Source organism: Exophiala mesophila (genome assembly GCF_000836275.1).
Source record: "Exophiala mesophila strain CBS 40295 unplaced genomic scaffold supercont1.4, whole genome shotgun sequence".
NCBI lineage: Eukaryota > Fungi > Ascomycota > Eurotiomycetes > Chaetothyriales > Herpotrichiellaceae > Exophiala > Exophiala mesophila.
The window spans coordinates 3,177,746-3,199,390 of record NW_015622507.1 but is presented as its reverse complement, the minus strand read 5'-3'; the positions used below and the strand labels follow the sequence as shown (position 1 = coordinate 3,199,390).

Here is a 21,645-nt window from a genome sequence, read left to right as displayed (position 1 = left end):
CAGACACAGACACAGACACAGACACAGACACAGATACAGATACAGAATGGCCACTTACCCATGTCCCACCTACATTGATCTCACAACAGAGGCTATACATACATACGGAGGCTCTTCTCCGTGACAAGGGAAAGGAAAAGACAAGCGAAAGGAAGGGAAAGGGATTTCGGGGGCCAAAAGGGGGTCTGGATGCTGCCCAGCCAGCGAATGCCAACGTCCGCCCGAGCTGGTGATAGTGATGGTTTTCGCAGCAGAAAGTTAGGTTGCCAAGTGGATGTGTGGATCGGTGGATGAGACGAGTGGCCACGACCCCGTCGTGCCTGTCGGCAAATACAATAGAGAGAAAAAAGAGCCATGCATGCATGAATGGATAGGATAGGGCTTGGGGGGGTCGCCAAATCAAGCGAATTGGAGTGAGTCTACCCACTGCCCGTTTGATCCTTCTTCCCATGGACCCAACGATCAAGCGAAGGGGGTGAATCCTTCAGGGCTGAAGGCTCCTTCTTGTCCTGCGCCATGCCGTCGACTTGTCCTGAACTTGACGAGACTATACGAACCATGCGCCACATTTGCTGACGGCATCGAGTACTCCGTATGTACGGGGACATCGATCGCCGTCGAGAAAGACGATATGTGTGTCCCATCTTTTTTCATTTCCGTTGACATCGACTGTGCCTTACCTTGCTAGGGCTTTTGTTCAGCCGGAGAGGCGAGAGAACGACATGGGGGCGTTGTTGAGTCGATGGCAGATGAACAAGTTTCGGTTCACGAGTGAGTGAGTGAGTGAGTCCACACCAACACCCACTGCTGAGCCTTGTCTTGCCTCGCCCTCCCGCCCTCCCCGGTTGCCCCCTTTCAAGCCCCTCGGCGCTTTCGAAGGGGATATCTTCAGGAGGATTGTTCCATGCAGGTCCATCAATTCTAGACATTCATTGACAAAAGAACAGCCGGATATGCGTCCCTTTCGACAGATGGCCAATTTTTTTGGTCTGAAGGTAATGACATGGGTTCTTACCTAACATTCTCGACCAGCGGCAGTTCATATCTCGCCAAGTGGTGTACCATTCACTGTGTCGTGGGCGGTCCTGGTGGAAGGGTCTGTGCATTGCAATAAGGAGGGCCCATTTGTGTATCCGGTTGGCTGGTGCCACCGGGGGGCGATGCGAAGAGAGATTTGATCCGTTGAAGGACACCAAGGTATCTCACTGTAGAGGAACTTTGGAATGAAGTGACGTTGTCATAGTAAACGATGCATGACACTTTCTCCACGATTGTGATTCGCGATCAAGATGAGAATACACTTACTTGCCACCGTGGAGAAATAACGGTCGTTGTGGAGATGTGTGTCATCCTCAACCATATCAAACTTACCTTAGCCACCTCGGTATGATACTCAACCGAATTCTCTACACAAACGGGTAAATTTGTTTGTCCGGCGTCCGACTTCAATCATTGATGAGACCTCTGATATATGACAATGTCCCATGACTCGTTCGTTGTATGTACTCTGTATATGGCTCATAGTTCCAGAGTCTCGGTCGACGGTGGTTGATTAGTTTCCGAAACCAAGATCTCCGGGAGTTAGCGGAGTGGCAGGTTGGCGGATTAACGTATTTGACATCCCCAGACCGAAGAAAAATCGCCGACTGGACATTAACTTGTCTGAAAGCTTGATTGGCCTTTTTGGCGAAGCATGCCAAAGCAAAATACAAGCAACATTTCGCCGGGAGATGGACAGCCTCGTGGTACATCAAATTCGTTTATGATTACGATTGATGATGAATGTCGAGGAATGTAGCATGAATTAGAGATGGAAGTCAATAGCGAGAATGACGACACTATACAGATGAACAACGTTCTTGGTTGCCTATTCAGTTTGAGTGTTACAGCGTCTAATGAGGCAATCGTACATATGAAGGAAATCAAACCTAACTTAAGGTGAGTAGGTAATCTTTGCTAAATCAAGCGCCGAGGTGCTTCCAAGGAGCTACCTACTCCGTAGACCCTGTAAGCTAAGTACGGAGTAGGCCCGTGATTATGGCGCAGCAAGATTGTTTTTTACACATTGGTATTATCAACTGTCTAGTTGATGTTGCCGCTTTCGATCGATAGTTCATTCTCGTCGACCGACTTTTCGATTCTATTCCAAAAAGGTTTGCTTGGAAGGATGGAACGCGCAATCTCGAAGACACTCCCGAGGTCGTCGACTCAGCCGTACGCCGTATTTCGCATGAATCCCTTGTTTCAGTCAACCGACGGAAACCAGGTAGGTCTCAGGTTGATTGGGCCGTTGTTTGCTCGATACTTTCAACACCGCAAAAGCTAATCTATCCTAATCGAGTCAATCGTAGATGCTGCTTTTCGAATCTTGTTTATTTGGACAAGAGATATTGATCTACAGAGTACGGAGTACTGGCTGTTGATGAGTAAGGTCGACCCACCATACCCTTGTAGCCCACATAGCCCTATTGTCCTATGTCTAAGCATGTTAAGTAGTATTTAGATAGCATGCATATGCATATGTACGCGTCTTTCGATTGTGATGGTGACTGTGCCTGTGGTCACGATTCCCATAAGCTAGCAAGCAAGCAAGCAAGCAATCATACCAAAAGATCAAATGATATCCGAGTCGCGCCTTGTACCCCCTCCATGACCTCTCATGTACTTCCTCCATCGCCTATCCTGTACCGGCCAAGTACACGCCGCCTACGTTTGCAGCGTTTGCCCCTCATCAATCGGATCATGTCACATGTTTACAGGTTACAAGGTGTCTTGAATTCACCGGTCATTAGCGAAGCCAAGGATTACAGCCTTACACATACATGGAAGCTAAAAATGCAGCTTGTCCAACACAGTTATCGAATATTTCGTTTGGTTTGAACGACGATCTGTTGGCTTGAAATCTGCCTACAGTATGCAGCCCACAAGCTCTCCGGTTACACATTGTCAACCAGCCAATTAAGAGTCCAGATGTAGCGATATGATCCCAGCTGATTGCGGGCGCATACAGTAGTTCAACTGCATAGTTCAATGTGTTCAAGACAAAGCTGGCAGTTAGAGCCAGAGTTTTGGATCCCCTTCCTCACTTTCCGCCCCATCCCAAGTATTTCCCCCCTGGTAGCTCCCCTCCTCCACATCGTTCACATTGCTGGCCTGCGACGGCAAACGCCGGTGTTCATTGGCGTGTTTCATGGTCCACCAATCCCAGCATCAACCTCCCGAAAAGCATCGGGAAACTCAAGGTGCCAGATTAGTCTTGGGTTCTAAGGTTCCTGATCAGTGTTAGGAACCTCCTTGGCCAAGTCAAAGCTACGATTTCTAATTCTAGAATCGGGCGTCCCTTTGTGGAGATGCCATGGCACCACTGGGCTTTTTCTGTCCCAAAACTAAATAGCACGGTTCTTTTACGCGGACAAGTCCCCTAGGTCAGTGGTTCACAAGCAAAGTCCAGGGAAGAAAACGTCCTCCGTAATCAAGTTGACTTTATCGGTTGCGGATATGGTTACCTTACCAGATCCACCAACACGACACTTACTCCGTACATCACGGCATGTTCCTAGTTCACATTCCAAATTCGAGGACATAGATTGATTACCACCAGGACACAGGACTTTGGTTTCTGATCTCGAAATCTACCTAATCTTACCTGGTTCGTCCTTTTGGCGGCGACGGCTGCAGCTTTCGGCTCTCGGCACAGTACTTACTTAATTACCTACGTTGACTACATACGGTAGAACTACCTTACACAGCGACCGATCCGCATACTGATCGACGCATTGGCGGGGTGCAACATTCATCAAAAATGTCAACCATCACATAAACAGACTTTCTGTTCTTTTTTGATGACTGACATCTGAGTCATGCATACACACACACATAGACACAAAGGACACACCCCCATGGGCATGAGAGAATTCCCGGATGCGAATCTGATGTTGGAGGATTGTGATTGTGGGCCTCAGCTGAGCCCCCTCCTTCTCTCTGCACGAGACCAAAAGTCCACGCCATCCATTCCTTTATACAAGGTCAAGTAGAAAGCACAATACAACCGTTTCATTCTTGCCCCCCTTCCCCCCGCGTTGTCCCGTGAGTACTACCTACCTCCCGACAAACCAACCGTCGATAGGTACTTTGGAGTCGAAACGGTGTTAGAAGGTAAGGTAGATACAGAATGGATCGGAGAATTGTAATGTAGTATTGGGTAAAGTTTGCCAAATCGCTAAGTACCTCCCTTTGCCTCCCCCGTGGATTCCCCCACTAAAAATCCCCCGGCATTTCGTGGTCTCATGATCTTTTTCTCTTGAACGCTTTTGCGCGCGCGCATATGCAGAATAGGTAGGTAGTAGTAGTACCTAGTATGACTGACTGAAATGAGATCGGCCGGATTTTACGTATTTCCTTCTCATTCAAATCAAATCTTGGAAACGAAACGAAAAAAGAACAACAACAATTGCCCGGCGTTAGGTATGTTATACCAGATTCGACGCTTCTGCGTCTGCCTTGCCTTTACATTTGCCTCCAGACATGTGTCCATTTCGCGCCGTGGTTCTCGTAAACTCTGTCCCACAGTGGGGACAGGTAGCTTTGATCGCACTTCCACTCTTTTCTCTCTGGTGGCGTAGAAGGTTACTGAACGTGGAAAACTGTCGTCCGTTGCATCCGTGGTCCCAGCATTGTGGTTTCGGTCGCGACGGCATCACCTCCAGCTCGGCTGGTGACGACTCGAGAGTTAGTGGTAGATTCGAGTATCCGTGTAGAGGCATTCCTTGGATTGAAGGGGTTCCTTGTTGCGGTTGAGCTAACTGCGCAGACATGTACAGGGGACTGGGTGAGTTGGGTCCCGATAAGCCGACTGTCGAGCCGTGTGAAGATCCTTCTCCCATCATGTAATAAGATTGTACATCGCCTGGTGTCAATGAAAAGTCGGGGGTTTCGTCATGACGTGAAGGTTGCATCATCGAGGAGTCGAAAAACCCTCCTTGGCCGTGGTAGGGTCCGAGTGATGGCACTGCTCCAAACGTAGGCATGTTGTACACTGCTCCCATTGATGAGGCGCCGTGAACCTGTGATACAGGTACCGCAGGTGCAGACTGCGAATGTAGGAGTCGATTCTGGTCGGGTGTGTATGCAAGAAGCATGTCGTCTCGGGCGTGCCCGCGACTGCGGTTCCGTGACACGCCGGTCCTCTGGTGTCGTATTGGGGTACGGTCTCGTACCGCTGCTGGTAGGCCGACGCCTGCCTGTGGCGAGTTGGACGACCGGCGGTGGTACCTTAAGTCCGGTGAGATGACCTGTGGCGATGGCATGTATATTTGTTGTTGATAGGCCACTGGCCGGTATGAAGCTTGTGTTGCTGCCATGTGATCCAAGGCTAAAGGTAAAAGAAAGAATGTTGTTAGTTGGGAGTTAATGAGAAACAAAAGTGAGGTGATCCGGTCTTACTTGAATACATTGCAGACGTGTCGTTTGGATAAACCATTGACGATGACGGATTCTGTAAAGGGTGGCGCTGCACCACTTGGGTTGCCATTCTAGACCGCAATTAGCACCCATCAGCCCCACGGTCAAAGGATTCGACGAAAGCACTCACCCTTGGCGCTGCAGGAGAGGGCTGTCCAAAACCGCCGCTTCTGACAAACCCTGTCCCAAATGAGACCAGGCGGATGGACGGTGCGGGAGCGTGTCGCCTTCGATCGCTTGATTGGCGCTATCTGGTTGTGACGGTAGAAACCCTCTGGTCGGTAGAGACGGCGTTAACTGGGTTCTCCCGGACTGACTTGCGTCGAATCGCTCGACGGTCGTGTGGGTCGTCTCTCCAGTATGAGCTCGACCACGTTGCTGAACTGCCGGCGACGGATGCTCTGATGTTGTGGAAGTTTGAGGCCGCTGTCTATTTGGGTGCGCAATAGTGTCGGCACAGCTGTTCGAACCTGCCAAAGCAAGCTCGACACGAATTCTAAGCTGATCGGGGTGAGATGAATCGGTTGGATAGAAAGCTTCGTAATGCGGATGGTCATGAACAAGTCGTGCTGGTCGATATCAAATTCTAGATGTTGTATATCTGTGCCGAGACCAAGATCTTCGAGTAGCAACCAATGTTGTTTTTGAAGCGCGAAGAAAAGTATGATGTCGTGTTCGAAAGTTGGACTAAATGGACTTGTGTCTAGGTGATTACTTGAACTTCGTCACTAGGTGGATGAATTCGAGGCCGATTGAGTTGCTGATGGTGGTACGATCGAGGGGGAAAGTTGAGGAATTTTAACAGTCGTTTGAACAATCAAATCACCTTGTTGTTGCCCTACGGGGTCGTAGCCACTTTCCTTGTGGCTTCCGCTTCAAAACGTTGAAATCCTATTTGAGGGGGCCAGAGAGCATTTGAGGGCGAAAAGATTGTGGCTAGGGAGATCGGCTTCAAGTACCAAAGACGCCACAAATGTCGGCAACCCAAGCAGCTTTACGCGACAGCTACCTGGGATGTTAATGAGTAAATGATAGGAGGGATAAAAGTAATAGAAAAGGCCAAAGGGGCCAAAACATTGTGTGATCTTGATGGATTCGACAAAAGGCTCTGGTGAGTAGACATACGGTGGTAGTAACGTGCAAAGCATCCCCACCATGATCCAGTCAAGGCCCCAAGGACCATGGTGCAAGGCAGAAATGACCCAACGTGCAAGTCTGACTCTGACCCGATTCCCAGAGGTCTAGCGAGCCAGTCTCGATAAACTTTTGGCCCTCGATCCACGACAGCGCCAAACCACCCGAGGTGACTATTCTGGAGCAAAGGAGAAGGCACAGACAGTGTGAGCGTCTGGGGTGGTCCAAGGGAGCCAGTCAACGTACACGACTGAAGTAGCGAGTGACAAACCCATACAATCATACGTACTAACGAGATGCCAGGGAAACATTCAATGGCTACTACTGGGTGTCTTGAGACTTCAGCAGGCGGGTCAGCAGAGACTGCCGACTGACCAGAGCGGACGGTGTAATAAAACCGGTAGTGGGGCTTTGGGCGTGAGGCTTGAGGCACACATTGTTGGGTTCGGGCCAGGAATCGCAGAGACAACGTAATGCCCCGGCCCACGGTCCATGTACGCGTACGGAGTAAGTAGATGAGGGATGGAACGAAATGTGGTGAAATGACATGGCAAGACCCGGTGGTCTTTCATGGGTCAGGGAAGCAAATAGTGTGTGCGGCTGACCACATCCACGTTGCTGGCCCGCAGCAGAGGAGGTCGATGGACAAGCCAGACAGGCTTTGAGGACGATTACGAAAGGAGTCTGGAAATGAGAGGTGGATTAACCGCATTGAGGGAGGGATAAGCAGGAACCAGCAGGATGTGGAGGTCCATGTGTGGTGAGTTATGGCGGTAGTGGGCAGTCCGGTCATGACCGGTGACTTGGTTGAGATGACTCGGGATCTCTGCCCATCCCCCCCACCCCTGCGCCTTGTCTGGTGGGTTTAGCGGTGTCGGAGGCATGGTGGACCGACTATCGCGAAGGCGAGCCAATCCTGGTTAGGGCGGATGGATCTCGTCGACATGGGGATGTGATGGACCGTCTTGGGACGGACGCTAATGACTTGAGAAATAGAAAATCAAGAGTGGACAGTCCATTCATGTCCTGACGATCAGTTACTCGGTAGAAAAGAATCTAAAGAAGAAGTATGCTTGTGTGCATCAAGTTAGAAATGGTGGACACCAAGCTTTCTGGGAGGCCTCAAAAGCCTACTCCGTACTCGCGCACGATGAAACACACTCGGGGCGGCCCAAGCTGCATATGCGTTATCTGGTGTGTGCGCGTGCCCAACGGCTGGGTGGATAGGCATTTTCCTGTGGACACTGTATTACTAGAATTCAGGAACGTGATTCTTCGTTGAATGGCTGGATCATTCAGGAGCCGGTAGGGCAGCAAATGAGAATGGTATACCATCGACATGGCCTCCTGGAGAGGGAATATTCCGCCCCCACAAACCCACACGGCTTGGAGAGTGGGCCGGATTCAAAGCATCAAACAATTGAAAGTGGTAAAAAGTGACGTTTTGGGAGTGATATGATATCAGTACACCTCTACTAGTCTCTCTAAGGTACCAACATAATGTGCTCAAAAGCCAGTTGGAAATAAAACCTCATGGTTCAACCATATCGAACGGAGTACTCCCACTTACGACATCATCATCGTCAAAGGGGCGGGCGAATATGTGTCAAGACATGGATGGGCTTTTGGACGTGGCATGTACAGCTTAATAACAATGTTTGTAGGGCAAGCCACTTAGATGGGACTGGCACCGCAAGACGTAACAGATTAGATGCTCACATGTACTAGAGTTTTCGGTAGGCTCTGTTAGGAAGGTCAACGTCCCTGCTGGTATGCAAAGCATTGACGTTCCCGATTGATCGACCGGAACGTGCGCTCCTACATTACATAAGTACTCCATAGCTTTAGTACAGAACGATGGAACGCACTGTACAGGGGGTAGGGGCCAGAAGAATCAATTCGCTTGGCAGGCGCCAGGCACGCCCATCCGCACAGATTTGGGCCTCAGGCCATGGTTGAAACAGAGTCAAGAAAATGAAGGTTTCTTTAAAGTATATTGGAATGCTCTTTCATATGCTTATGAGTATGGATGGCATGGCATTTGATGGGCAACAGCCTTCCTGTATATCCACTGAGATGCTTGTGGTCCGCAGTACTTGATAAACAGAATAGGTAATAGTAGCTTCGTATAGAATAGGGTGGAACATTGTTGACTCTACGCAAGTACAAAAGTTCGATCCTTTCAGCCACCGACCTCGACTCGACCCTCTGCAGCTTCAAACTCAGACACTCTCAACCTGCATTTGGGGTACCAGGATGTGTAGCTACTAGACACGAGAGTAGTTAAATACAGCTGTCATGCAGAAGTAAGCGTACGCAGACTCGTACATGTGCGTAGACGAGAAGAACCCACTCAACCATAGGTACCTTTTCGCCGACGCACTCTGCATACGAAGTTTACTCCAGAATGTCTTTGCCAAGAGAATTCGAGCAGGAACAGACTAGGGACAGGGGGTGCTGCCTACAAATCGGGTAATCGTAGCCCTTTCTTAGCATGGAAACTGCAAGGGAACTACTGCTCAAGGGTATGATTCGTCAATCCAATGAGATGGTGATGTTGGCATTTTGTATTGAAGCTGGTGGCTTGGTGACCATTTAACAAAACAACGGCAAGATTGCCAATTCGTAGACTGAGCTACAGGACTCCGTATGTACTGTAACTACCTACTAGTGGTGGCCCCATGGATCGGGCTCCTCCTTAGTCAGTATATGTGGGTTTTGTATTGACCGTATTGTTTTTGGTGTCACAGCCGGCCAAACTTTCAACCAACGCAGTACGAGTAATATGTAGGCGCGCTTGGGGGACCACTCTTGAACACGAGATCCTTACAAGCTACACCTGCCGATTGGAAATTTGGCGAATGGCGCCGAGAACCCCCGTCGCGAGGCTCCAAAACCATTGTCGATGCTGACTCGTATGGACTAGGGAAGAAATGTGTGTGTATGGCCAGCAGGGAACGCTTCCTGGCGTGCCTGGCATGCCTGGCATGCCAGGTAAAATCTCGTATAATTAGGAGCGCACAGCCACTTCCCGTATGGAGGCCTGAATCCATCGCCGAAAACCGTTTCACTAGCCACAGATTGAGGGGGCTGAAGGATCGCAACTTCAGTCTATTGCGTCTTACCACGTCAGTAGACCGCGGCATATGTAGGTGAGCTCCTTCCTTGACCACATATTCAGCCACAGGTCCGTGGCTTGAGCTGTGAGCCTTGTGCGGGGAAGATCGATGGATCATGAAGAAAGTGGCACTGTGGCGGTTTCATTGTTCCTGCCCGGATTTACGGAGTATTCGCTAAGTCAGGTAGTTTGATTCTAGAGTCGAAGGGATTTAGTATGTAACTTAGTCGAACCACGCTGTTGTCGCTTTTAGTGATTTTCGATGTGCTCCAGACCTCAGAGTTACATTGATGAGGCTAAATGGTAAGTCCACCTTCTCGATATGTTCGAATCAGTTCAAGGATGAAGTGTGCATTCTAGTAGCTGCAGGAGTGAGTTGGTGTCGTATACTCCGTAGATATGCCTAGACAAATGGTCTGATTCTGGAAACGATGAGTCAGCTAATTCTCGTTGGCGGGTAGGGCATGGTATTTCCACTGGCGCAGGTGACTTGGAGCCTTAGTGTCTACTTTGATACCTAGGGCATACCTATAATAGGTAAGAGATGTCCAGGCGCAGCAGACCGAGGCGCTGCAGAACAACTGACTACCTAGGTATCAACCAACCCCTCATGCCTCCAACTTTATGACCAATAACGAAAGAAGTTCTTTACTTGATCGTCATAAGCAGTAAGTCCAGGTGGGGGAAGGGGAGGCGGCACATGACCCTGACGAGTTGTCATTATTGTTGCGACTTTGTCCTTTAGTGTCTCTCGGGCCCCTCGGGGTGACAGCTTTTAACTAAAAGTGAGTGAGGTTGTGAGGCTGGTTACCTAACCTCCTGTTACTTATGATTAGAAGATAGGGAGGCAGGTAGGTACCTACCTAGGTGCCTAGCTAATGCCCGGGGCCTTTTCGGCCACTTGGCCTTCGCAGGTACACTCAGGCCTGCCCCGCGTGCCTGTCAACGGCAACGGCAACAGCGGCCCTTCTTCTTTCTGATGACGCTTCGCGCCTTCCCTTGCGATACGCCTTGCCTCTTACGCTTCATTCGCACTTGCCTGTTCGCCAAATCGCCAAATCGCCAACTCTCCAGTTCGCCAACCCTCTGAGATTTCATGCCACCTTTGCAATTTGCGTTCATGATCTGCCTGCAAGGCATCAAAGGATAAATCTGTCCTTGCGACAATCTAGCCAACTGTCTTATAACCCAACGCCAACCCCGCGGTCCGCAATCCTGACCAGCTCGCAATCCTCCATTTGCACCCCTTCAGGACGACATACTTCATCCTGTTGGGCATCGGCGGACGTCCACCACACCGTTGTCTCACTCCATCTCGATCTTGTCTTGAGAGAATGGCAAGTTTCCTAGAAGAGCTGTGGAACTCCATTTTCACACCTGGACCGACGCCTACACTTCTTGTGGCCACCAACGCCGCCTTTGCCGCTCTTCAACTTCTTCTCCTCATCCTCCTCATTGCCACATACTCTCTACATTTCCTCGTCTTGTCTGTCCTCTGCGGTGGACTGTGGTACTCCATCAACTGGTTTGCTGCCGAGATCGCCAAAGAACAGAAATCCCAACAAGAGGCCGAACAGAAACAGGATAAGCCCAGAGAGCCCGAGAATGCCAGCGATACCGAAACTGAGCCTGTCGCGGCGGCCACTGGAATTTCCACGTCCATGAAACCCCCTCCAACAGTTCCTTCACCCAGAACCCCCGTCGAAAGACTCAAAGACAACACCTCTATATTACTACAGCCAAAGACACCAGAAACTACAGACGCTATGAGGCGGCGCCGAAGTCTTGGTGAAAGTTCAGGTTATATCAGCACAGACAGTGAATGGGAGAAGGTGTCCGAAGGCGAGGAGAAGAGCAAGCGCGAACGATAAAGTACCCAGATGGTTCCAGCCCACCTTTGGAGGACATGCTGGTCCCTGGATGTATGACTTGGACACCTTTCTGGTACCCGCAAGAGTATTGGCTTGGCGGTCATACTTCCTGGTCCGTCTCCATCCTCCCGGCCTTTGAACAGGTAGACACAGGTCTAGAGTCAAGCTGACTATATGATTTCGACGATTTCGGCCAATTTCCAGCCAGCCATCGCCCTTTTACGCAAACATCAACCCTGATATTTCATCCTTTCACCGTGAAACATTTCTCCCTGGTATAGACCATTCTGCGAGGAAGAATCGAGCTTTGTTGATACCCAGCAATTCGTAGGCATGGTCACCAGCAGTATCTTGAATCTTGATAAGGCCCCAGGCAAATACAATATATGCCAAGACACTAGTGCATCATAGCGCCTCTAAAACGAGTCCTGTTAAACCTCAATCTCGCCTCGTGCTATCAATCTTCTCTCCTCATTCGATGTATACTCGACAACCTCATGACTCAGATATACTCATCGACTTCCATCCACATCATTGCCATGACATCGCCTGGTCCGCTGTCATGAGAGGTCTTACCATCGTGCCGCCCTCGCTACAATAAAAGGACTGACCTGTCAAGTTGCCACAACTTCTAGCATCGCCTCCACAACCCATCTTGTTCACAACCATGTCCACTTCTCAGCTCCTTTACTACTCTCATCCAACACTACTGTCTTTATCATATTTTGACTCCAATTCTTCGTTACATCGGCACAATACACCGTGGGCGGTATTCGGGTAGGGCGATAGATCGAGGTCTCCCCGGCAAGCCCTAACATGGCTTCTATCTTCACTTACCAGGAAGAACCACCTCGAATACATTCCCCATGGTCAACCCCTGGAACCTCAACTCCACAGACGATATCCAACCGGAAAGTTGCTCTCGACGGCGGAGATGTGAGATCCATGCCCACCATATCAAAACTTGAGCCAGAACGTCATGATGGTCCAACAGAATACAAGCTTCACTTGCTTCTACGCCCGAGACGGAAATTTCTGTCTCTATCGACGACCTCATTACACCCTGGTCAGCACCAGAGCCTGTCACTTCAATCCTCGTTCGGAACCTTTTCCACCTCAGAGCCACTTTCTGATCGTCTCCTTTCATTGCCAGTCAACCAAGCTCGTCAGCATAGACTCCATCAACTCACCACCCAGCTATTATGGCGCCTCCAACAGTCATCCCCTTTCCATTCCTCATCAACGGCTGACCTTGTTTTGCCATTACTACCGGAGGCAACTCCTAAGCTCGGCATCCCTGAGCGTCCTGCCAAACTTCTACCCGGCTTAGAAGAAAGCCAAGGTGCACTGTATGAAATTGGGGTGGCAGACGATGGCATGTTGGTGGGCTTGGCCGAAGACGAACTTCAAGAAAGCTTGGGTAATCTCCGTGCAATGGCATCTAGCCTTGGTTGCGTCACCAAGATTTTGAGAAGGGTTGTCGTAGGAACATGTGAATGGCTGGCCTCGGCAGAGGATTTTCAGCAAGAGAAGCCTCTGCAAGACAATCTTTGGGTGGCAGAAGTACTCGTGTATCCAGACTCGCGAGATTATGCGGATCCCGTGGGAACAGCCAACTTCGTCGATCATGGCAACGCTCAAAGCGCTCTCCAAGAGACAGCATCGAATCGAAAGAACGAATCTATACACCAGATCCGTGTCACATTGGTTGGTTCTCCCAACTCAGGCAAGTCATCATTGTTGGGCGCGCTGTCGACTTCTGTACTCGACAATGGTCGCGGCAAAAGTAGACTCTCTCTCCTCAAGCACAGACATGAAATCGCGTCCGGTATCACCAGTTCAGTTGCTCAAGAGCTCATCGGATATTCTTCCAAAGAACGTTCCGACCCGGACCATGTGATCAACTACGCCACCGGAAACGTATCATCTTGGCTCGATATTCATGCCTTGTCTGAACGGCTAGTCTTCTTCTCAGATTCTCCTGGATCTCCACGGTTTGCCAAATCCACCTTCCGCGCCTTGATTTCATGGCGACCATCCTGGACAGTGCTGTGCATCGCCGCAGATGCAGACGAGCAGCGTAGGGGGAGCCTGAGCCGAGCGACCAATACGAAAGATGATGCCGAACATGGCCCACCCATTGATAACATGGACATTATGTTGGCGCATCTCGACGTCTGCCTGAGGCTACAACTGCCCCTTGTCATTGCATTCACCAAAATGGACCTAGCCAGTAAAATTGGTCTCAGATCTCTACTGACGAAAGCTCTTTCTACTCTCAAAGCAGCTGGCAGAAGGCCATTGATGCTAGGCGACACAGTAAAGCCAGCTCTAAATGTCGATACCGACAAACCTCTCCGTTTACTCAATCAAATCTCCAAAACTGACCAGAACGATATTGATTCTCTAATGGGATCCAAACCCGATTTCGATGCGAAAGCTGTACCAATTATCTTCACCAGTGCAGTTTCAGCCTCTGGGATTGGAAAACTCCATGCCCTGCTACGATCTCTCCGACCCGTCCATGTTGCAACAGAGATAATACCAAGATCTCTATCTCTGGACCCACCACCAAACCTATCAACTCTCTTCCATATCGACGAAGTTTTCAGCATCCCTCCATCCCGAGTCTACTCAGCCGAACCAACCGATCAATCCAAGAACCATGGCGTCGTGCTATGTGGTCATGTGGCCAAAGGCACCATTCGCGTCGGAAGTATCATGAGCTTAGGACCTTTCCCACCATCACCACCATCATCATACCCCGAACTATCTGCCTTCCAATCCGACGACGCAATGAAAAGATCACACTCGTATTCTACCGGCCATACCCCCACAGACCGACTCCCCGATCTCCTGGCCGCATCGTTTTCACGAATGCACATGTCGAAAAAATCACCAGATTCGGAGCCGGAAGGCGACAGCAAATGTTTCGCACAAGTCCAGGTTGTTTCAGTGCGCAATCTTCGCCTACCGGTAATTCAAATCCACACCGGTGAAACAGGAACCATTGGTGTGGAACTGTTACTACCACCGCCGGTCAAACAGCACGATTCAATTACAACTTCAGAGCTAGTAGTATCCCTACGCCGAGCAAGAAAAGGAATGGTTCTCACAGACCGACAAGATAAGAACAACAAGCAACAGCCGCTTCTTCAAGGCTATCGATCATTCGTAGCTTCATTCCCCGCCTCTGACTTTTCACGACCCGATTCCCCACCCTTGATCCTCGGCGGACATGCAATTGTCTATATCAACAGTATACGTGCAGCGACTAAAGTGATTGCCGTCGCTTTGGACGAAAGTCCGGAAGAAAACCATGGTCACCATCATCATCGTCAACGACGACGACGACAAAGAAGAGTTTCTTCTGGTTCAAGTGAGGTTTTTGTATTTGATAGTGATGAAGGTCTTGGGGACAATGACAACGACGATGATGACGAAGATGACGAAGATGGCAATGATCAGCAACAACAGCAGCAGCAGCAGCAGCATGAGGAGAATCAGTCTCGTTCCGAGGCGAGAGATATTCGTATCACTTTCCGATTCACTAGCAATGTGGAGTGGATGAGATTAGGGGATCAGGTTCTTGTGGTCCCGGCCTTGACGGCGCCGGGGCCAGTGGCGGGGAATGCGGTGGCTAATATTTCTGCTTTGGCGGGTTTGGTTGGGAATATTATCGAGTTGAGTTGAGTTGAAGGTTGCATGTATTGAACATGTGATGTATATTTATATATACATATATGTTAAAAATATGTACAGTCGTACGATTTTTTAAATCTCACCCAACTATGTAGGCCCGTTTCTTTTTATAATTTCGCCTGCAATGACGCAACCAACGACGCGTCCGCGGCTGATGATGATCTGCCCAAGAAAATCAACCTATCCAGTCTGACTTCTGCGGCGAAATCAAAGTTTCGGTCGCTATACAACTTGTGGCGAGGTAAGGCGATACTCTTGACATAGCGACGGGCGACGGCCACAGCGATCTCGTCTTGGTCGAGAGTGGCGTCGAACATGAGTAGAGCCGCCGAGACCACGGCCTCGATATGGTCAAGGACTTCTCTTCCGCGCCAATGGAGCTGGACGGAATCGGTGTCACGGACGAGTTCATTCAGAGCACGGTAGCGGGTTTGAACGATGTCGAGTTCGATTTTGAATAAGTCGGACGACACGGCGGCGAGGACGGTTCGTAACCAAGTTCCCAAGACGTCGTCGAGGACGTTTTTGTTCTTGACACGTGGGTTCTTGACGACCCGGAGGACGTCTTCGGCCATGACGCTGGTGGTGCCTTCCCAGATGGGGTTGACGGTGGTGTCTCTGAGTAGTCGTGCCAGGTTCATCACTCCGCCGTCTTCGTTGTTCTCGCAATATCCCACTCCGCCGAGCGATTCCATACAGGCTCGTACGCCGGATACGGCGTTGAGTGAGCATTGAGCCTTGGCGACAGGGGTGAGGAGGCGGAGGAGGTTGGCGACCGCGGTGGCATCCTGAGGGATGATGGTGGCTGAAGGGGTGTTGGACGCTACAGCGGGTTGTGACTGTTCACTGGCGCCGAGGAGTGCTACTCCGAGAAATAAGAGGTGTGCATTGGCGTGGTATTTGACCGTTTCGCCCGCCATCCATGCCAGGTGTTGAGGGTTTTCGGATAGGAAAGTGCCTTTGACTTTGCGGACTTGGGTGTATGCGCGGGACACGGCGAGGGCGCGTGCTAAGGTCCCTGTGCCGCCACCGGCGGTGTGCAGGCGAGTGATGTTGAGAATGGAGCTGATTTCCTTGATACCTTGTCCTTGGGTTCCAATTAGATAGGCTCGCATGCCTTTCAACTCGAGCTCGGCCGTGGGGACTCCTTTGGTGCCTAGTTTGTTTTTCAGTCGCTGGATACGCACACCGTTCATCTCGGTGGGCACATCCGAGGCCTGTGTGGTCAGAGTTGAAGGAGCCGTGGAGGGGGACAAGCCGGTTTGTCGACGCAATGGTGCATAGAATGCACTCAATCCTTTGTCGGTTTGGGCGAGTAGAACTGCCATATCGGCATCGGTGGCGCTGGAAAACCATTTGAAACCATCGACTGTCCAGGGTCCAAGTGGTTGACCGTGAGCGTCCTTGTCTCGGCGGGCCACAGAGTCTGCGTCGAGCTCGGACTGTGTGAGTCGACGTGCGACAGTTTCAGTGCCTCGGACGTCACTTCCGCCAGTTCGTTCCGTCATCCACTGGCCACTTGTCCACGACGTTTCGGGGTCTAGGGAGACGAGTCGAGAGTATGAGTCGCGCAGGACCTTGGCTCGACCGGGTTGATCGCCATCAGAATCATCAATGTGTCTTCTTAAGAGGGCGGCAGCGCCATCTGTCATGGCCATTGGGCATGTTGCTACAGCTGCCGACCCGTGCCATAGATGAAGGGTTGCGTATTGATGGACGCGACGGTTGAATTCCAGTGGTATTCCTGATTGAGGATATCCATAGCCTACGACGCCTGCTTTAGTTTCGATCAATTTCAACATGCGCCATCCTTCACTCGTGCGCAACGGCGCGACCTTGTTCTCCTCTCCAAATGTGGTCAGCTGGTGAATGGTCGGCAAGTCTGTATCGCAATCGACCGTGTATTGAAGAGTTGACGGCGAGAGGACTAGTCGGGAGAAGTTGTGTAAATGGCTCTGGATATGTTGAGGCAATGGACTCGGAAGGTAGATTGAGAGAACTCGTGATAGGACGGCGTCGTCTGATGCCTCATGTTTGTTTTGACTATTCGGTTCAGGTGAGGAGTATTGTGGTGGCACTTTAGGCAGAGCCTGAAAGAATCCTGAACTCGACGAGGAAGCCTTCAACCCAGCCATGGTGAAGATGGACTGCTTGGCCTAACCTGAATAGACGATCTTAGACCCTAAATGTGTTTATATAAAGTATACCAGGTCGTGTGAATTGTTGTCTGAAATAAATACAAGCCTTGGATTTGGGGAATTCTCCGTGATTCTTCCAGGACGATGATTTCTCACAGATCACTTCGGCGAGGATGGTCTTGGGCTTGGGCTTTGGGGTTTCCCCATGCTTCAGCCTGACTTACTTGATTCGGAGTGAGGTTCGGCAATGAGAAGGGTGGAGTGGTGTGAGTGGATAGTCAGAAGACGGGGGACGCATGAGGTTGGAGAGAACTGGAGAGAGAAAACATGTCAGATTCAGGTTCAGCCTCGGTTGATGGTCTTGGCATCCAACGGCGTCAGGGTCTACCACGTGATTTCGTAACCATTGTTGACGTCATATGGTTTGAGTCTACGCGCATCGCGCCTTCCGTCTTGCATTCTTGCACGTGTTGTGCCGTGGAGGGGCAAGAGCAACCGACTTTTAGTACTTTCCATATTTGCCATCGTCAATTTTGATGATCTTTTCCTGCGATACTCACACTCACTCACACTCACACTCACTCACACTCACACTCACACTCACATTCGACACTCGCCCTTCAACTTGTAACATCACCCGATACTTGACCATGTGTGTGTGGGTACACACTCTCTCCTTCACACCTCCGCTATGCCTTTAAACACCCTCCGACTGAACCATCAAAAGTCCTCTCACCCCAATGACCGTATCGTCTTCATCAAACCACTACCCCGACCACCCGCCGCCCAAGCCGAATACGACCTGGCCGATACTTTCCTTCGAGCCATCGCTGCACAATGCCTTCCCCTCATGAAGAAACACTACCTTTCTGTCACCACGTTAGAAGAGTATGAACCAAACCGAGAATTCGTAGGGCGGAATTTCAACAATGGCGAAGTTGTTCAATTGGTGCTCCAAAGTCGAAGTGGCGCATGGCTTCCTTTTACCATGGTGCAGATGGTCATGATGCATGAACTGGCCCATAATTCACACATGAACCATGGCAAGATGTTCTGGCACACCAGGAATCTCTATGCCGGTGAGATGAAGGCTCTCTGGGATATTGGATACACTGGGGATGGATTTTGGGGTCGTGGCCAGAGATTGGACGAGATGGGTGCCGTGATGGGAAACAACATCCTCAGCAGTGAGGAGGTTGCAGCGTTGCCCTTATGTGGAGGAACATATCGCAGTCGCCGGAGGAAGCGCAAAGCCATAACTCAAGACCTCACCTGGAAGGAGAAACGTGACCGCCGAATCGAGAAAAAATTTGGGAAAAATGGCACATCCCTCGGCGAAGATGAAGATCGACGCTTTGCGCTCGAAATCAACCGTAAAGGTCCCCTTGGTGGCAAACCTCGTGTGGCTCAGAGCAAGCGAGGGAGAGAGTTACGAGCAGCTGCGGCGTTGGCTCGATTTGGTTCCAACAAGGCAGAAGTGGAGACGCTGGAAAAACAGCAACGACAAGAAGAGGACGAGAATGGCACTGAGACTGGAAGTGAAGACGACGATTATGGCAAAGCCGAAGACGTAGATGGAGATCTGGCAGACGCCTTGGATGTGAACGGTAATCAATTACTCGACAGCAAGGGCGGAAGTATGGTCCCGGTATGTGAAGACGAGGATACCGACGACGTCAATGTCAAACAAGAAATGACCGAACTGGAAAACCTCGATCGTTTTTTCAAACCAATACGGCAGACTGTCACAACACCAGCATGTGTCGGATCTGACGACTCCGATCCACAATCAAACTATTTCCTTTCTGGGCGCTCTATCGGACACCGAGACGATTACGATGGACGAAAAGAGACATACACCAAGACAAGTGAGAATGATCAAGCCAATACTAACAAGAAGAGCTCTTCACCATCAGAGTCAAGATTAGGCGCCCGTGGGCAGAGAGTTCCAAGCATTGATCAACATCAGCCGGAAATTTCAACGACCACGTCGACCTCAACCGCTGACAAAGTCGACTCCAAAACTCCTTCTCCTTTAAGACCCGATATAGCCATAAAATCCGCCACCTCCTCATTGACCACGTGTCCGATATGCTCACTGGAAAACCCGCCTCTCAACGGTACATGTCTGGCCTGCGCCCACGTGCTCGACATTCAAAAGGACCCTCGTGCATGGTCGTGCAATAGTCCTGCATGTCGACAAAGTCAGTCTCGGTATTTGAACTCTGGGGATGCCGGCATTTGTGGAGTCTGTGGACACCGCAGAGGATGATGTCCTTTGAACTGGATTTCGTATATCTCTCGTTTTGGAGCATCATGATGAGAGATAGCTATAATGAAAATACCCCGAGTCTTGGAGTCTTCTACTTTTTGATTACAAGTGGCGTAGAACAAAGACCGCCGATTTGATCTTACAATAACTAATTAATATACAGTACTCGGCATGCAACCCGTCGTGATCATTACGTTTCGTGTCATGTCATGGTAATCATCATCCACCCAGCAACTCAAGAACACAAATATGATATCCTCATGGTTAAACCCAAAAGTCTATCCTTCCTTCCATCTCTCCATCTCTCCATGCCTCGTTCAATACGCCCCCAAAGTGCAAACCCCTTCATGCGCTCTCCAACACTCCATCTGCCCACAAACCCTATCGCCACACCCCTTTCCACACCGGACTTTACCCCAATATCCACAAATGACGCAAAAGTGTCGGGCCGGTTTGGCCATCAGCGTGTTGGTGCCGGTGGGTTGGATGGTCGTGGAAGAATATTCTAGTGGTTTGGCCCGTGCTTCTAGGTAGGATAGTGGTGGTTCTGAGAGGAGATGTGTAATGAGTCGTGTCGAGGCTCGGAGTGGGAGATGGAGGGTTTTGAGGAGGGGATTCGAGTCCAGGGATGGGGAGGGGATGCGTGGTGGTGGTGGTTGGGACTGGGGCTGGGGTTGAGGTTGTGTTGACGACGGTGGTGGCTGTTCTGTTTGTGATGTTGATGGAACAGCGGGAGGAGGTGCTGTGGCGTCTTGTTGATTTATCTGAGGTTGCGGTTGCGGCTGTGATTGTAATTGTGATGGTTGTTGTACTAAAGTTCCGACATTATTCGGTGTAGCAGTGGTCGATGGATTCGGTGCATCTGTCATGTCGACATCGCCCGTCTCCATGGACTGGGGTTTGTCTGTATCCGGCTCAGCTTTGATGGACGTCGAGGCCGGTGTCGATGTCGGTACTGCCTGTGTTGGAGGAACATCAAGCCCGCCAGATTGCTTTGTATTCGAAGTCCCGGATTTCTTGCCTCCTGCCGCAGTTTTCGCGCTCGTTGTCTTCTTCTTCGACCCTAATTTAGCATCGCCCTTCCTGCCCAGTGTTGCCTGAGCTACACTCCCACTTGCAGCAGATGCCGCTGCCGCCGCTGCGGCGGCAGCAGTCCCCGCGTTGCCATAGACATTGACACCAGCCTCCTCATCGGCGAGATAATGTTGAAAAGTGCGGCTATATGCGAGGATGCGCCTGACACTGGAAGTTGGTTTACGGTCTTTGGCCCTGGCTGATCCAGGGGGGCCAGCCTCTCGTTTGGGAATGGGGATGTGCATGTCTCGAGCATTCTCTTTGTTCAGGTCGTTTAACCGTTGTTGGATGGCCTTTTCCTGTTTCGCCGACAATTTCTGAAAGGGTGATGATGTTCCTGTTCTAGATGTTGCGGTGGCTTCTTTGGCTTTGGCGACGCCATCGCGTCCCCGTTTCCGTGATTTCAGCGCTGCGGCGGCAGAGGAGGATGACGCGCCACTTGCGGGAGGAGGTGGAGGATTGAGGAGAGACGAGCTAATGTCGGGTACGTAGGTCCAGCCGTGGGTGGCTCGGTGGTGGTTTGTTGTTACTGGTAATTCTTCAATGAGTGGCATGGTGATATGTGCATCGAAAGAATGGAAGGAGGAGGGGGGATGGAGAGGGGTGAGATTGGAGATATGAGGATGTGGCCCTATACTTTGGCAATGTCGGTTGGGTACGAACGAGAATAAGGTCCTGAAGAAACATTGCCTTGTCTTGAGATGGATTTTAGAAAGTTGTCACTGACCGCCAAGACCTGCGGGGGATGGAATTCCGCCGTTGAGCCTCAGGCGCTCTTTCCCTTTTACTACCATATCTGCCTACTACATATAAGAGGGAGGGCTCTATACTAGACACAAGAGGGAGATCTCTAGTAGGCAGTATCATATCAGGACC

General features: G+C 50.5%; 6 protein-coding genes across 6 annotated transcripts; 3 read left to right on the top strand and 3 right to left on the bottom strand.

Moving 5' to 3' along the window:
• Positions 1 to 4,469: 4,469 nt before the first annotated feature.
• On the bottom strand, positions 4,470 to 7,478 carry PV10_06256 (uncharacterized protein; the record flags this gene model as incomplete). Its single annotated transcript, XM_016371030.1, has 4 exons — positions 4,470 to 5,371; positions 5,443 to 5,531; positions 5,591 to 5,956; positions 7,270 to 7,478. The coding sequence occupies 4 exons, from the start codon at positions 7,476 to 7,478 to the stop codon at positions 4,470 to 4,472; spliced, it is 1,566 nt and encodes a 521-aa protein (XP_016223323.1).
• A 3,211-nt stretch (positions 7,479 to 10,689) lies between these two features.
• PV10_06255 (uncharacterized protein) lies at positions 10,690 to 11,914 on the top strand. Its single transcript, XM_016371029.1, has one exon. The coding sequence runs from the start codon at positions 11,047 to 11,049 to the stop codon at positions 11,581 to 11,583; it is 537 nt and encodes a 178-aa protein (XP_016223322.1). The 5' UTR covers positions 10,690 to 11,046; the 3' UTR covers positions 11,584 to 11,914.
• A 156-nt stretch (positions 11,915 to 12,070) lies between these two features.
• On the top strand, positions 12,071 to 15,288 carry PV10_06254 (uncharacterized protein). The gene has a single exon (XM_016371028.1). The coding sequence runs from the start codon at positions 12,400 to 12,402 to the stop codon at positions 15,274 to 15,276; it is 2,877 nt and encodes a 958-aa protein (XP_016223321.1). The 5' UTR covers positions 12,071 to 12,399; the 3' UTR covers positions 15,277 to 15,288.
• A 59-nt stretch (positions 15,289 to 15,347) lies between these two features.
• Positions 15,348 to 17,708, bottom strand: PV10_06253 (uncharacterized protein). The gene has a single exon (XM_016371027.1). The coding sequence runs from the start codon at positions 17,418 to 17,420 to the stop codon at positions 15,393 to 15,395; it is 2,028 nt and encodes a 675-aa protein (XP_016223320.1). The 5' UTR covers positions 17,421 to 17,708; the 3' UTR covers positions 15,348 to 15,392.
• A 267-nt stretch (positions 17,709 to 17,975) lies between these two features.
• On the top strand, positions 17,976 to 19,711 carry PV10_06252 (uncharacterized protein). Its single transcript, XM_016371026.1, has one exon. The coding sequence runs from the start codon at positions 18,115 to 18,117 to the stop codon at positions 19,693 to 19,695; it is 1,581 nt and encodes a 526-aa protein (XP_016223319.1). The 5' UTR covers positions 17,976 to 18,114; the 3' UTR covers positions 19,696 to 19,711.
• A 94-nt stretch (positions 19,712 to 19,805) lies between these two features.
• PV10_06251 (uncharacterized protein) lies at positions 19,806 to 21,420 on the bottom strand. Its single transcript, XM_016371025.1, has one exon. The coding sequence runs from the start codon at positions 21,321 to 21,323 to the stop codon at positions 20,013 to 20,015; it is 1,311 nt and encodes a 436-aa protein (XP_016223318.1). The 5' UTR covers positions 21,324 to 21,420; the 3' UTR covers positions 19,806 to 20,012.
• Positions 21,421 to 21,645: the final 225 nt, after the last annotated feature.